Below are 16,586 nucleotides of genomic sequence, written 5' to 3'. Positions count from 1 at the left end.
CTCCACATAGAAATGCTAACTGGCCCGGCCAGGACTCGCACCAGCGACCTTCTTGCTGTGAGGTGACAGTGCTAACCACTGAGCCACCATGTATTGAGTTATTTACTAATTTACCACTGACACCACATCGTATTATAGTATTCAGTTTGACGTAAATGTAGTGATTTAAAATAATAATAATAATTCCTTACATTTATACAGCGCTTCTCTGGACACCCAAAGCGCTTTACACATTGGGGTGAATCTTATCATTAACCACCAGTGTGCAGCATCCACCTGTATGACACGACTGCAGCCATATTGCGCCAGGCCGCACACCACACACCAGCTGATTGGTGGAGAGGAGACAGTCCCCTTCACTATACTGGGGCGTTAGGATCCACAAAGAACACAGGTTGAGCACCCCCTGCTGGCCTCACTAACACCACTTCCGGCAGCAACTTAGCTTTCCCATGTGGTCTCCCATCCAGGTACTGATCAGGCGCAGCCCGGGTTAGCTTCAGCAGGCAACCATGTGAGAGTTGCGGAGAGCTAGCTTCCGGCTAGCTCTCTGCAATATGAAATCATCCCAGATAAACTTAAGTTAAATATACATAAAATGCATTTGTAGAGCAGAATCCCAAATAGCAATTTGGACAGCAGTGTGTGGATATACAAAAGCTCATATTTATTGACAAAACTCTTACAAGAAAGGTTCATTCTTTAAAGCATAGGCTTGAAAAGTTCATAATTATAGATCTGATAAACCACACCTGATCATTATCTTGCACCGGTAGTGATGTGTTCACAGCTCCACTGCAGATTGAGTCTCTATAATGTACACACAAATCTCCTAAATAAACCCTCCTGAGCTCCTGCTTCAGTACATGCTGAACCTCGCTTCTGCTGTGTCCACATCGTGCTCCTTGAGGAAAGAGAAGAACAGCAGCGTTACAGGAATAAAACCACACAAACATGTTAACATTATTTATTACATGCCTCTGTGGAACACTCGATTCTGATTGGTCAATTATCACATTAAAAGGTACTGATGAAGTCAGAATTATTCACCCCCCTGTATATTTTTCCCCCAATTTCTGTTTAAAGGAAAGGAGATTTTGTTCAACACATTTCTAATCATAACGGTTTTAATAACTTGTTTCTAATAACGGGTTTCTTTTATCTTTGTCATGATGACAGCACATAATATTGGACTAGATGTTTACTAGTATTCAGCTTAAAGTGACATTTAAAGGCTTAACTAGGTTAATTAGGGTAAAGTTAGGTTAATTAGGCAAGTCATTGTATAACAGTGGTTTGTTCTGGAAACAATCCAAAACAAATATAGCTTAAGGGGGCTAATAAAATTGACCTTAAAATGACTTTAAAATAATTAAGAACTGCTTTTATTCTAGCCGAAATAAAACAAATAAGACTTTCTCTAGAAGAACAAATATTATAGGAGATACTGTGAAAAACTCCTGTATCTGTTCAACATCATTTAGGAAATATTTGAAAATGAAAAAAAATTCACAGGAGGGCAAATAATTATGAGTGTTTGGCGGCATCTAGTGTCTGAATAATGTGCAGGTTAGTGTATACTCCATCAGCTGTTTTTGACTGTCTTCATCTAGTGTCTGAATAATGCACAGGTTAGTGTATACTCCATCAGCTGTTTTTGACTGTCTTCATCTAGTGTCTGAATAATGCGCAGGTTAGTGTATACTCCATCAGCTGTTTTTGACTGTCTTCATCTAGTGTCTGAATAATGCGCAGGTTAGTGTATACTCCATCAGCTGTTTTTGACTGTCTTCATCTAGTGTCTGAATAATGCGCAGGTTAGTGTATACTCCATCAGCTGTTTTTGACTGTCTTCATCTAGTGTCTGAATAATGCACAGGTTAGTGTATACTCCATCAGCTGTTTTTGACTGTCTTCATCTAGTGTCTGAATAATGCGCAGGTTAGTGTATACTCCATCAGCTGTTTTTGACTGTCTTCATCTAGTGTCTGAATAATGCGCAGGTTAGTGTATACTCCATCAGCTGTTTTTGACTGTCTTCATCTAGTGTCTGAATAATGCGCAGGTTAGTGTATACTCCATCAGCTGTTTTTGACTGTCTTCATCTAGTGTCTGAATAATGCGCAGGTTAGTGTATACTCCATCAGCTGTTTTTGACTGTCTTCATCTAGTGTCTGAATAATGCGCAGGTTAGTGTATACTCCATCAGCTGTTTTTGACTGTCTTCATCTAGTGTCTGAATAATGCGCAGGTTAGTGTATACTCCATCAGCTGTTTTTGACTGTCTTCATCTAGTGTCTGAATAATGCGCAGGTTAGTGTATACTCCATCAGCTGTTTTTGACTGTCTTCATTTAGTGTCTGAATAATGCGCAGGTTAGTGTATACTCCATCAGCTGTTTTTGACTGTCTTCATCTAGTGTCTGAATAATGCGCAGGTTAGTGTATACTCCATCAGCTGTTTTTGACTGTCTTCATCTAGTGTCTGAATAATGTGCAGGTTAGTGTATACTCCATCAGCTGTTTTTGACTGTCTTCATCTAGTGTCTGAATAATGTGCAGGTTAGTGTATACTCCATCAGCTGTTTTTGACTGTTTGTCCTTATCTAGTGTCTGAATAATGCACAGGTTAGTGTATACTCCATCAGCTGTTTTTGACTGTCCTTATCTAGTGTCTGAATAATGCACAGGTTAGTGTATACTCCATCAGCTGTTTTTGGTTCTGTCAGCTTTGCATTTCATTAAAGAATTAATAAACGATTACGGGCTGAGAATAATGTTTTGTGTCTGATTTAAATATTTTGTAGCAAATAGTCGTGTAATAAGCATGATAAAGTACATCCAGGATGGTTGTTTTGGCAGAATAGACTGTAATGTACATTTATATATTCATTCTAGTGTTGTTTGCTTTCATATATAATTTTTGTCTTGGATCACAAACACAACACCTACTTTAAACAGAATGTTTAAGCTACTTTTTTTCTTTTACAAATAAATAAACTAGTCACTAAAGCTTGTATGTTACACTCTTAATTTATTGTTGACATTTTGTTGTCTTTCCACAAGTCTTTTAATGGTCTGTGAGTCTAAAATTAAAACCGTTTATTGGTTATGTCTGAGCTTGGTGTCCATTTTCATTAACTTTCTCTATAAAATAAAATATAAATGTGTTCAACACACGTTCAACTTACTTCATTGAGTTTCTTGAACTCCACCACTTGGAAGAAGACGTGCTCCAGTATGTGCTTGGCATCTCGTTTGTCTTTGTCCAAATTCCCCGTCACTCCTAAGATGTCTCCACATTTACGAACGTAAAACTCAAGATCATCATCGGTACCTTGAGGAAGAAAACAGACCGATGACTGAAGACCACAAACAATAAGTACATGGACACAGACTACAACATCATTCTGGGCATTCAAGGGCATCCGCTGCATAAAACATATGCTGGAATAGTTGGCGGTTCATGCCACTGTGGAGATCCCTGATTAATAAAGGGACTAAGCCGAAAATAAGAATGAATGAATGAATGAAATTGGCCGTAGTGTATGAGTGTGCGTGTGAATGTGTATGGGTGTTTCCCAGTACTCGGTTGTGGCTGGAAGGGCATCCACTGGGTAATACATATGTTGGCGGTTCGTTCAACTGTGGTGACCCCTGATGAATAAAGGGACTAAGATGAAAAGAAAATGAATGAATGAATGAATGATGTTAATGACAGTGTTAAAGGCTCACATTTATTGGAGAGCTGAGCAAGTCGGACTTTCTCAGAGGAGAAGGTCTCGTCCAGGTCAAACAGGTCCAGCATTGGTGGAGGAAGGTCTCTAAAGGCCGGCTGAAAAACCTGAACACAAGACAAACACCCACAAACACACAATCATCTGGGTGTGCATTACAGAAAGATTCTAGTTTTAGGGGTGCGTTCACAACGGTAGAGCGTTCCCTTTGGTCTGGATCGAGGTTAAAGATCTTGTGAAATTAAATTAAAGTTTTTTAGATGTTAGTATCAGTCTGTTAGTTTGACGGATATGTTTATACAGATTTATGGATACAAGATTTCTTTAACATACAGTATACACTCACTGGCCACTTTATTAGGTACACCTGTCCAACTGCTGGTAAATTCAAATTTCTAATTACTTTGAACGTGGTTGTTGGTGCCAGACGGGCTACACTGAGTATTTCAGAAACTGCTGATCTACTGGGATTTTCATGCACAACCATCTCTAGGGTTTACAGAGAATGGTCCGTCAAAGAGGAAATATCCAGTGAGTGGCAGTTCTGTGGGCGCAAATGCCTTGTTGATGCCAGAGGTCAGAGGAGAATGGCCAGACTGGTTCCAGCTGATAGAAAGGCAACAGTAACTCAAATAAGCACTCGCTACAACCGAGGTCTGCAGAAGAGCATCTCTGAACACACAACACGTCCAACCTTGAGGCAGATGGGCTACAGCAGCAGAAGAGCACACCGGGTGCCGCTCCTGTCAGCTAAGAACAGGAAACTGAGGCTACAATTCACACAGACTCACCAAAACTGGACAATAGAAGATTGGAGAAACGTTGCCTGCTCTGATGAGTCTCCATTTCTGCTGACACATTCAGATGCTCGGGTCAGAATTTAGCAACAACAGCATGAAAACATGGATCCATCCTGCCTTGTATCAGCGGTTCAGGCTGGTGGTGGTGGTGTAATGGTGTGGGGGAGATTTTCTTTGGGTCCATTAGTACCAATTGAGCATCAACGCCACAGCCTACCTGAGTATTGCTGCTGACCATGTCCATCCCTTTATGAGCACAGTGTCTCCATCTTCTGATGGCTACTTCCAGCAGGATAACGCACCATGTCATAAAGCTCAGTCATCTCAGACTGGTTTCTTAAACATGACAATGAGTTCACTGTACTCAAATGGCCTCCACAGTCCCCAGATCTCAATCCAATAGAGCAGCTTTGGGAAGTGGTGGAAGGGGAGATTCACATCATGGATGTGCATTAAGGCAGTTCTGAAGGCAAAAGTGGGTCCAACCCGGCACTAGTAAGGTATACCTAATAAAGTGGCCGATAAGTGTACTTTAACAGTGTGGAGATGCATTTCTTGCATATGGTTAATGCATTTGGTTGCACTTTTTGTAGACTCACGGCAGGCTGCAGAGGAGGCAGAGGGGTTTCAAACTGCGGTGTGATCAGCTGGAGAGCCTCATGTTTAACATTCAGCTGCTTGTAAGCACTGAAACAAAGACGCGACATTAGAGATGAATTATTTTCATGCTAGTCTTATTAGCCAAGCACACAAACCTTGCATTTATTCCCATTTCAAAGACAAAACTTAAAGGGATAATTCACCTAACAATGAACATTCTGTCATCATTTACTCAACCTTTACTGGTTTCAAACCTTTAAGAGTTTCTTTTTTCTGTATTAAGATGGAAACCTTCACAGTATTTGATTTTTCTACTATGGAAGTGAATGGCTACATGCTGTCAGCATTCTTCAAAATATCTGCTTTTGTGTTCATCTGAAGAAAGAAACTCATGAATGTTTGCAGCTACTTGAGTATGAGTAAATCTAAATATTTTGATGAACCTTTAAGACTAAACTGCATGTTTGAGGTGTCTTGACTTGTAATAACTAGCAGTGAGATGTCTTACAATACAGTGTCACTGTCTTAAGATGCTTTTTAATTCATTTTTTTATTAAAGCAGTTAAAACACCCTAATATAAAGTGTTAGTTCACCCAAAACATTACATTTCTGTTGTTGACATGTGCAATATAATGACACTGAGGTAAAAAAGTCTTTATTTTTGATTTATTTATGCACAAAATTATTCATGTAGCTTAAAAATATGCCTGAAAGCGTATGGTCTGTTTCGAGGATGTTTTAGAGATTTTTCTGGAAGCTTAAAGCTTGCTGTTTATGAAGGATGAGAGAGCTCCCAGATGTCATCTATATGATCTTAATTTGTGTTACGAGGACAAACTAAGGTCTCAAATGACATGAGGGTAAATAATTCATAACAGAATTAAATTTTTTGGGTGAACTAACCTTTAAATAGGGCCTAGTCCAAGCTTAAACTAAGCTCAGATTGTGAAACCGGGCCTTTGTTTACAAACTCAAGTTTAAAGTAGCGCTGGGAAAAGACGAATTGCAGCCAAAATAAAGGTTTTTGACATAAGATGTGTGTTTATTAGATATATTTATTAAGTATATGTAATGCATGTGTGTATTTATACAGTGCTCAGCATAAATGAAAACACCCCGTCTTGTAAATAAACATTTTTATCAATTTCTATTCATTTTATTTTGGTGCAATTGAACAAAACAGATTTATTAAACATATATTATATTTATTAAAATATATTTTTAGTCACATCTTTAGTAATAAAAAACATATTACATTTAAATTCATGCAAAATAATGCAAATAATTAAAAATCTCTCTTGATTTTTCCAATTTTTTAATTTTTATTTAATATTTTTCTCTAACATATACATCTGGACTACACATTTTTTAACTTATCATAAGTTATTGTGTTAGATAAGCTCCAGATTTGGCTTCAGTACTGATTAATCTGATGTTTATACACAATATAATATTGTAAAGCTTCCTATAGAAAATATTAATAAGAAAATATTAATTAATTAGAAATCTGTGAGATATATGCACTCAAAATAAATATGCATACACACACATATATATCGCCAAATCTATTTTTTATTTTGAATGCGATTTATTTTTGGCCAGCACTAGTTTAAAGCTGAAAGTTTGACTGTTCACGCTGAATGCATGTCTGTGTGTGCTACATGTGAGAACAGCAGAAAGTCGCCTCTTTCAGAAATGTTAATGTAAAGTGCAGTTCTCACTCCAGGACAGAAGGAAGAGTGTTTGTGTGCAGCTTTAGCAAGGACATGTCGAAGAGAGATGTGAAATCTCGCGGGTTCTCGTCTCCCTCCTGCAGACACACTCTCAGGCGTTCAGACAGACTCCCGGTGTCCGGCAGCATCATGTAGTCAGTGATCTGGAGACATGAGGAGCAGGTAAACACTGAGAAACAATGACACTTCACTGCTGTACAGACAGTTGTTATAAAAAAAATCTAAGGATGAATTTCATATAATGTATTATTTGTCCAGGTGTTTAACTGTTCACATCATCATCAATCATCAACATATTAGATTGATTTCTGAAGGATCGCGTGACACTGAAAATGCTTCCAGTCGAATTGCATTTTACCACACATTCATAAAGAAGTCAGTCAATTTAAATTGTACTAATATTTGATATTAATATAGTTTAACTGTATTTCTGTTGAACAAAAGAAACTCCTGACCCCAATTTCTTACTTTATTTAGAATACAACACTAATATGAAGGCGGATGTGGGTGTATGAGCTCACCTCTGGGTCCTCTGCATCGATCTGGTTCAGATGAATGCTATCAGTTGTAAGCCACTGGAAAACAACATCCTGAAACATACGCATCGTATTTTTTTTTTTTAATAAAATATTTTGCATGATACTAGTGTTACTCGGCTATCTAGGTTAATTAGGCAAGTCTAGACAACAGGGGTTTGTCTCTATAGCAAATCTTAAATAAAAAAAAAACATCTTAAGGGGGGCTTTTAATATTGACCAGTTTTAAAAGGTGTTTATTTTATTCCAGCCAAACTGATCTATGATCTATTCTGACCTGAAGCAGGAAATCAGAGCACATCACACCTGTCCTCAGGTCTCTACACTGGCTCCCAGTTACATTCAGAATAGATTTTAAAGTATTATTACTGGTCTATAAATCACTAAATGGCCTAGGAGCTCAATACATTACAGATATGCTCACTGAATACAAACCTAACAGATCACTCAGATCATTAGGATCTTATAAACTAGAAATTCCAAGAGTTCAGTCAGAGCAGGGTGAATCTGCCTTCAGCCACTAACAGCGCCCCCCTCTGCTGGAATCAGCTTCCAGAAATGATCAGATGTGCTCCAACATTTGGCATGTTCAAATCAAGACTGAACACACATCTGTTTAGCTGTGCCTTTACTGAATGAGCACTGTGCTGCGTCCGACAGATCGCACTATTATGTTTTTCGTTCTCTTTTTCATTCTTTTATAACCTGTTTCAACACATTTTAATTTGTTTTTATCTGTTTTTAATCATTTTTATTGTCTGCATTTTATGTCCTAAACTTTTTTATTCCTGTTTATGTAAAGCACTTTGAATTGCCACTGTGTATGAAATGTGCTATATAAATAAACTTGCCTTGCCCTACATTTTTGATCTAGAACAAAAATATAACATGAAATTTGAATTTGAATACAACCTTTCAATCCAATCAAACTGCCTTCACTTTACTCTATACAAATGTGTAGCCTATTCCAACCTGCAATGACATTTTGTTCATAACACAATCAGTCTGGGTGTTAGCAGAAGAGCAAACTAGGTTACAGGTTTGTGCACTTAAAAATGTGAAGCTTTTTTATATATAAAGGGTTCTTACACCTTTTCTAGCTTCAAATTCCAGCTATTTTAAGCACTTTCATGGTGCAATTTAATGCTTTTCTGTCACCTAAAAACCAGGGTAAATTACGTTTATATGAGCTGGATGTACTCTTTTAAATCCATTGTGCTATTTTAAGAAAACACATCATGACATTTCAACTTAAATAGTTGAATACTTTGGAGCATAGATTTATCGGGATATTCACCCAAAAATAATAATAAGAGTTCAGTTGTTGGATGAAGTGTCTTTTTAAGTTTGGTCTCTTTCAACCTAAAGTTGACATCTCAAAAAACTGAGCTTACAGTCAGATTGTGCTTGGGTTTAGTACCAAACTTTCATTAGCAGCCGTTGATGATATTTCATGTGCATTGCTATTCAGAATTCATGTAAGAAATGAAATCCTTAGGGGTCTGAGAATTATCATGCTGCAAAATGATGAACTCTTCCTATGTTAACTGTTTTGAAAATCAGTCACCAAATATGCAAACCCTAGATTGTAAGCTTTCATCAAAATGACTTGTTAATACTGTCAATATTACTTTAGTGATATTGCAACTGCATGCAAATGTCCCACTAGTCAAATGGTGACAGTTTAGGGGTTAAACTATTCCTGAGCACTGCGTTTGGTGTTTATTAAGTGCAAATATGCATTCTGCGTAAACTTCTCCTAAAAACTGGTCGCACAGCAACAATTTTATGCACTCACACAAATTTCCCCAAATATATTTTGAGCTTGCATAGATCAAACTTCAGCCGCAAAACCAAAACGGTCGCAACTTCGAGCCCTGCAGTTTCAAATTCAAGCAGGTTCAAGCACTGTCTAAAATCCAAGCACTTTTCTAACCTTGAAAACACTATATTTAAAATCAAGCATCATCCATTCATTTCATTTTCTTGTCGGCTTAGTCCCTTTATTAATCCAGGGTCGCCACAGCGGAATGAACCGCCAACTTATCCAGCACGTTTTTACGCAGCGGATGCCTTTCCAGCCGCAACCCATCTCTGGGAAACATCCACACACACATTCACACACTACAGACAATTTAGCCTACCCAATTCTCCTGTACCGCATGTCTTTGGACTGTGAGGGAAACCGGAGCACCCAGAGGAAACCCACGCGAATGCAGGGAGAACATGCAAACAAAAACACTCAGAAAATGGCGTCTGTTCAAAGTACTAGTTTAAAACGAGCTGAAACAACCCAAATTATTACTCGATTGTTTTATGTTCGTTCATAAGTAAACTTAATTCCTTCATGTTACCCGAACACAAGTGTTTTTACAGTGTGGTATTTATATAGTTTGTTATATATTCACAGTAGTAAACTTGCTAAGTGTCTTTATGGAACATGATCTTCACTTAATAAGATGATTTTTCCCATAAAGCAAAAATTAATGGCTTTGATAAAAATTAATGACCCATTTAAAGTATTTTTTGTACAACCAAAAATAAACCCACACAACTTAAATCTGGTTCAGTGGTTTGTTTAGTGCATGTTTGGAAATAACTGTAATAACTCATCATTATCTCACCATTATCCTGCTGTTCTCCTCCTTGTCCAGGTACTGGTCACTGAACATGTGGCAGGAGCCCAGGACTGCCAGTTTGCCAGCGTTCTGGATGCAAACAGAGAAAAGAAAAGCAGAGGATGAAGTTTTTCACAGGTCAGACTGAACAACAGCTGAACATCAGCGACTGCACACACACCTTTGAGTGGTGGAAGGCCAGAACAGGCCTGTTGAGTGGAAAACACACAGATCCAGTGGAGAGAATGGCCACTGCAGGCTTCATCACATTTAGCGTGGCCCCATAGGGGTAGACGAACGTAAGTGCCCTGTTTGGTTCAATTAAAGCACATTAGACATCTGAAAATATTCAATAATTCTGTATATCGTGATATTGTGGGCACTTCAATATACAGTGAATACTTATTTATTCTTTGACGAATATTCAGAGTATTGTGTTTGCAGTGGTGTTTATCACAGCATTAAATACTTGAAGATTTAATAGTCTATTTATTGTCAAACATGGACATTTTAACATGTTTATCTGGTCTACAACATTGAAAATGCTTCAATGAACTAAAATCAGAGTACTGACAAACACAAAAGCATTTGTTAAACGTTGGTGATAGGCAAAGATAAATCCCGATTGATAATCAAATTCAAAATAAAAGTTTGTTTTAGTGTTTTATATACTTATATACTTTATATATATATATATATATATATATATATATATACACATGCTCACATATATTAGAATTTTATTTTATTTATATATAAAACATACAGTCAGAATTATTCACCCCCGTTGAATTTTTATTTATTTTTTAAATATTTCCCAAGTTATGTTGAACAGAGCAAGGAAATGTTCACAGTATGTCTGATAATATTTTTTCTTCTTGATAAAGTCTTATTTGTTTTATTTCAGCTAAAATAAAAGCAGTTATTCATTTTTTAAAACCATTTTCAGGTCAATATTATTAGCCCCTTTAAACTATTTTTCTTCCGATAATCTACAAAACAAGCCATCGTAATACTATGACTTGCCTAATTACCCTAACCTGCCTGGTTAACCTAATTAACCCAGTTAAGCCTTTAAAAGTTACTTTAGGCTGTATAGAAGTGTCTTGAAAAATATCTAGTCTAATATTATTTACTGTAATCATGGCAAAAAGAAAATAAATTAGCTATTAGAGATGAGTTATTAACACTATTATCTTTAGAAATGTACTGAAAAAATTAACAGGGGGGCGAATAATTGGGGCTAATAATTATGACTTCATTTGTATATGAATATCATGCATGTATATTAAAATTGAAATTAATTGATATAAAAAAAAGTCCAACTTTACTTGGTATACTTTTGTTATTATGCATGTGTGTGTATCACATATACACAATAAACACACACACACACACACACACACACACACATATATGTATATTTAAAATCAAAACAATATTTTATTTTGGATGCCAATCTACGTCCAATACTACTAATAATACATTAAAATCAAAAGCTGTAATAATTTTATTAAATGTTAATAATAAGTTAATAACTAATAAAATTCTGTTGTATTTCTTTAATTAACTTTAACATTTAACTATAATATGGCTATTTCTCACTGTTGATTTTAATGCATTAACTTACATTTACTAATGAGATTTTATTAAGTGTTACCTGTTGTACTTCGTCATCAAATTTAATTTGTTACAAATATTGTTTTAGTCTGAACATATATATACAATAAAGCAATACACTTAGCATATTATAGTTATTATACCTGTTAAACCCTTTTTTTTGCAGCTTAGTTCAATATCGTGATAAAAGCTTCAGTAATTACTTGCAACAAAACAATATCCCAGCCGAAGCATAAAGCTCATGCTTAATGTGGATTTTCAACTGTTAACCCATGCATCTGGATATGGTCACAGCTTAAGCATTGCATTTACAGTTATTACCAGAGATTATCTGTGGATGTTCATGACGACTTACTGTGAATTATTGCCTGTGTTTTCTTCATCAATCACTCCTGTGACCACTTTACCAGCAGCACGGCTGATCTCCCTGAAAAACAACATTTAGAAAATCCTGACTGTTTCAGCATAACCTCCACAGGGAAACACAACTGAACACACAAACCTGTTGAGAACACCGTTGGACACAAGCGCTTCTTTAGGATGGAAATATTTGTAATAGACATTCCGTATCACTGCATCTGGAAAGACAATATTCATTTCAGAAACGCCTTCAATATAACTTTTCAGATTTTGTGTGTTTTCTTTATTTTTGTGAGACATATGTTCGTTCAGTTTCCTTCTGCTTTGTTTCTTATTTATCAGGGGTCGCCACAATGGAATGAACCGCCAGCTATTCCGGCATATGATTTACACAGCGGACGCCCTTCCAAATATAAACTCACCATTGTTAACCATAATGCCAAATTCTTCCAGGAGGAAGTTGATGTTGGTGTCATATTTCAGTTCTCCTCCTTCTCCGAGCATCACCAGAAGAGCTCCACCACTGTCCAGATACTGCTTAAGAACCTCCAACTGCAGCACACAACAATACAAAAACACTCACTTCATCTTAGGATCTAAAAGGGGCAGTTCACGCAAATATGACACCATTTACCCGCCCCTTTACCTGTCACAAACCTGCTTGAGTTTCTTTCTTCTGTTACATACAGAAGGTGGCATTTTGATGAAAGCTGGAAACCTGTAACCATTGACTTCCATAGTATTAGTTTTCTCTACTATGGCTGTCAGGTTTTCAGCATTCTTCAAAATATCTTCTTTTGTGTGTTTAACAGAGTTAAAGGCTTTTGGAATTACTTTAGGGAGAGTACATAGTGGGTAAATGGTTAATTTTTTGTGAACTATCTAAGAACTATCTTCACCTCAGCAGCAGTGAACTTCTCTCGAGGACCTGCGGTGATCCACAACTTCACTCCCTGGAGCTTCTCCAACGTCAGCTCCTCTTTAATGCTGAGGGACACAAACAAACAGTTCATCGTACTCATTTAGTGATATATTCAGATCATTCATATTTAATGTCTGCTTTTATAAAAGGGTGTCTGCGAATCAAACAAAACAAACTGTCCATGAATGTAAATGTTTTTTGATATAATTATACTACAAAAACAAAAATCTTTTTTACTGAGTTTCTGTCTTGTTTCTAGCCCAAATATCTGACAATTCTTAAATCAAGAAGCATCTTCTAGAAAAGCAAAAAGAGCTTGTCTTGTTTTCAGAAATAATACCTCACAATTAAGTGAGTTTTTCCTTAAACAAGTTAAATTATCAAGAAAATGCGTCTTAATTTAAGAATTTTTTAGATATTTCGACTAAAAACAAGACACAAATATAAGCATTTCTTGCAGTGCAGTAGTCGTCAACATTTGAAGTTGTAATAAAACTATTGAAAAACTCTTATTTTTATACTTTCATTTAAATCTTTTTGATTAAAACCACTTTCAATGTTGCCTGCTGCTGTTGTATTCTGACCCATCTTGGGTGTCATTTGTCAGAATTGCCGACTTCTTATCAATTAGAAATGATCAGACCGGAGGTTTTGAATATCAGAATATAGACTTTATTCTCCATAATAAAGCCGAGAAAGAGCAGAGCAGACCCCAGAGCATTCTGACGTCTCTCAATTCCTTTCCTTTCTTTCTCTCCTCTTTCTCTGCTTCTCCTCTCTCTAAAGTCTCTGTGTTTTCCACAATCTTTATACAGGTGATTTGACACACCCCTAGGTGTCTCATTTAAACTTTTGACCATTTCGGGATAGGTTTTTACTGTAGGTGGCCCTGTTATTCTTGGCTCTCTGCCAGCTTGCTATGGTCAGCAGAGATGTCACAGTCATGTCAGCAACTCTCTTTGAAACCAAAGCTCTCTCTTTAATTACGCAAAAGGACTAAGTGTTTACATACATTGTCATGATAGGATAATTACTTGATAATATGTTACCTGACACGCTTCTGACACATATAGCTTCATATAAGTACTTAACATGCATAATCAGTGCTCTACATATTCAGTTATTCTACACAATCAGTCCCTCTTCAGCATAGCCTTCTCCTAGTGTTGCTTCTGTGCAAGCTTCTCATTTTACACAGACATATCACTGTTTTTTAACAAAGGCTGGCATGTTTGCTGCAAACACTCCATACTTTTTGAGAAGAGAAAATTAACTGCTTTACACTTAGAAAATACTTTACACTGAGAGAATAAAATCTGTATGTCTACATGATTTTTACCTTTGAATCTTCCACTGAGCTCGGAGTTTCTTCTGTAAGGACTTGTATCCTGAGCTGCTGGTGAAAAGCTCTCTCTTGGATGCGTTGAAAACAACGATATTTCTTTGCTCTTTGTCCATGCTGCTGGATAATCAGGATCAATTACAGATTCAAACCCTGAAGACGGAGGAGCTGCTGTTTACCTTCGCTAATGTTAATATAACGTTACACTCTTCTGTTTTCTTGCGCATCACTGACAATATATAGTGACAGGTCTGTACATTATCCAGTTAAGACAACTCTAGCGTTAAATTAAAGCAGAAGCAACATCTTTAAAACATGTATAAACTATAAATATTGTGGTGCAGCACGTCACCGTTGTAAGCTAGCAGGCTAACGCTAATCTCTGCCGGTCGAATCCGTTAGAGCAGAGGCTTTAAATGTGCTGTGGGTAGTTATAATGCGAACTTACATCCTGTTAAATAATAGATGTGACTAAAAACAAACAAATTAATAAAAGTTTCCGCAGAATTATACATGCTGTAGCGGCCGCGAGCGATGCATTGTGGGTATTTGAGGACAACACAAGCGTATCCAGGGGCGCTTCCTCCATAGCAACTGCATGCGTGTAAACATAAAAGCTTAAATAGGATAAAAGCGTATTAATTAAATGTAAGGGATAGTTCGTAGAAAAAAAAACTATTATGCTCCACAAACAAATATCATGCTATATTAAAAGAACATAATGTAAACGATGGCGTTGTTTTGTTTACTTTTTCATATTAGACGCAAGAAAATAAAAGAACGAAGTAAAATAAGTTACAATATGTAAATAACAAATTACAAATAATAATAAATAATGCTACATACTTTTAATTCGTAAAAATACAGTAATCAATTTTGTTTATGACCATGTTAATGTCTTATCTTATTAAGGGTGCTTTAATATTACAACATATTCATGCACACACTCACCGCTAACTTTATTAGGTACACCTGACTAGTACCGGGTTGGACCCCTTTTGCCTTAATCCTTCATGACATGGATTCAACAAGCTACTGGAAATATTCCTCAGAGATTTTACTCCATATTGACGTGATAGCATCACACAGTTGCTGCAGATTTGTCAGCTGCACATCCATGATGCCAATCTCCCGTTCCACCACATCCCAAAGCTGCTCTATTGGGTTGAGCTCTGCAGACTGTGGAGGCCATTTGAGTACAGTGAACTCATTTCCATGTTCAAGAAACCAGTCTGAGATGATTTGCGCCTTTCTACCTTATGATCCTGCTGGAAGTAGCCATCAGAAGATGGAGACACTGTGTTCATGAAGGGATGGACATGGTCAGCAACAATAATCAGGTAGGCTGTTGTGTGTTACACAACTGGTTTTTCAACTGGTAATGGGCCCAAAGTGTGCCAAGAAAATCTCCCCCACATCATTACACCACCACCAGCAGCCTGAACCGCTGATACAAGGCAGGATGGATCCATGCTTTCATATTGTTGAGGCCAAATTCTGACCCGAGCATCTGAATGTGTCAGCAGAAATGGAGACTCATCAGAGCAGCAACGTTTCTCCAATCTTCTATTGTCCAGTTTTGGTGAGTCTGTGTGAATTGTAGCCTCAGTTTCCTGTTCTTAGCTGACAGGAGCGGCACCCAGTGTGGTCTTCTGCTGCTGTAGCCCATCCGCCTCAAGGTTGGACGTGTTGTGTGTTCAGAGATGCTCTTCTGCAGACCTCGGTTGTAGCGAGTGCTTATTTGAGTTACTGTTGCCTTTCTATCAACTGGAACCAGTCTGGCCATTCTCCTCTGACATCAATAAGGCCTTTACGCCCACAGATCTGGCGCTCACTGGATATTTCCTCAGACCACTTGTCTGCTTTCTTGTCATTTAAGTGAAAATGATATATAAAACTCTCTGTCAGTGAAAACCAATGGACTGATTCTAGCATGATTAGTAAAGTGGACCTATTATACCCCTTTATACAAGATGTAAAATGCATTTCTGATGTCCTTAGTATGTGTGTGAGAACTTTCAGTTCAAAATACCACACAAATAATGTTCTCTACCTCTCTGAAACTGACCCTTTCAGACTTTAATCCTAATTGAGGCGTTTTGGTGACTGTCGCTTTAAATTCAAATGAGATTGTGCTTTTTTTCTGAAGAGGGCGGAGCTACAAATGCCTGTGTGTCAGCATAGTGGCAGGTGTAAAACAGGACTAACGTGCTCATCAGGTGTGCATGTTGTTGTTGGTCAGTCTATGCCGCTATTCATTTGTGCTTCCTCTAAAACTCCACATCTATAATCCTCTTAGTCTATGCTGACATTATCTT

General features: G+C 37.2%; 1 protein-coding gene across 5 annotated transcripts; it reads right to left on the bottom strand.

Annotated features, from left to right (window-relative positions):
- Nucleotides 1-644: 644 nt before the first annotated feature.
- Nucleotides 645-16,361, bottom strand: ift52 (intraflagellar transport 52 homolog (Chlamydomonas)). Of its 5 annotated transcripts, none has more exons than XR_015501872.1 (14): nucleotides 14,717-14,819; nucleotides 14,266-14,421; nucleotides 12,904-12,991; nucleotides 12,427-12,556; nucleotides 12,147-12,222; nucleotides 12,000-12,071; nucleotides 10,206-10,332; nucleotides 10,031-10,114; nucleotides 7,392-7,460; nucleotides 6,859-7,013; nucleotides 5,043-5,223; nucleotides 3,735-4,944; nucleotides 3,191-3,336; nucleotides 645-904 (listed from the first exon to the last, which is right to left on the bottom strand). XR_015501872.1 is itself a non-coding variant. In XM_087272138.1 (14 exons), exons 2-14 carry the CDS (start codon nucleotides 14,382-14,384, stop codon nucleotides 860-862), a joined length of 1,308 nt encoding a protein of 435 aa, XP_087128264.1. In that variant the 5' UTR covers nucleotides 14,385-14,421; nucleotides 15,220-16,361; the 3' UTR covers nucleotides 645-859.
- Nucleotides 16,362-16,586: the final 225 nt, after the last annotated feature.

Source organism: Danio rerio, chromosome 11, assembly GCF_052040795.2.
Source record: "Danio rerio strain M-AB ecotype USA chromosome 11, GRCz13ab, whole genome shotgun sequence".
In the NCBI taxonomy this organism is placed as follows: domain Eukaryota; kingdom Metazoa; phylum Chordata; class Actinopteri; order Cypriniformes; family Danionidae; genus Danio; species Danio rerio.
The sequence above is the reverse complement of the archived record's forward strand: the minus strand, read 5'-3'. Positions and strand labels throughout refer to the sequence as shown.

Bases quoted from the DNA above. Each gene is read 5' to 3' on its own strand.
- ift52 (XM_087272138.1), bottom strand. From the start codon at position 14,384: ATGGACAAAGAGCAAAGAAATATCGTTGTTTTCAACGCATCCAAGAGA. The intron at 12,992-14,265 runs GTAAAAATCATG...TGTGTCCCTCAG, and splicing joins GCTCAGTGGAAGATTCAAAG to CATTAAAGAGGAGCTGACGT. The intron at 905-3,190 runs GTAAGTTGAACG...TCTTTCCTCAAG, and splicing joins AGTTCAAGAAACTCAATGAA to GAGCACGATGTGGACACAGC.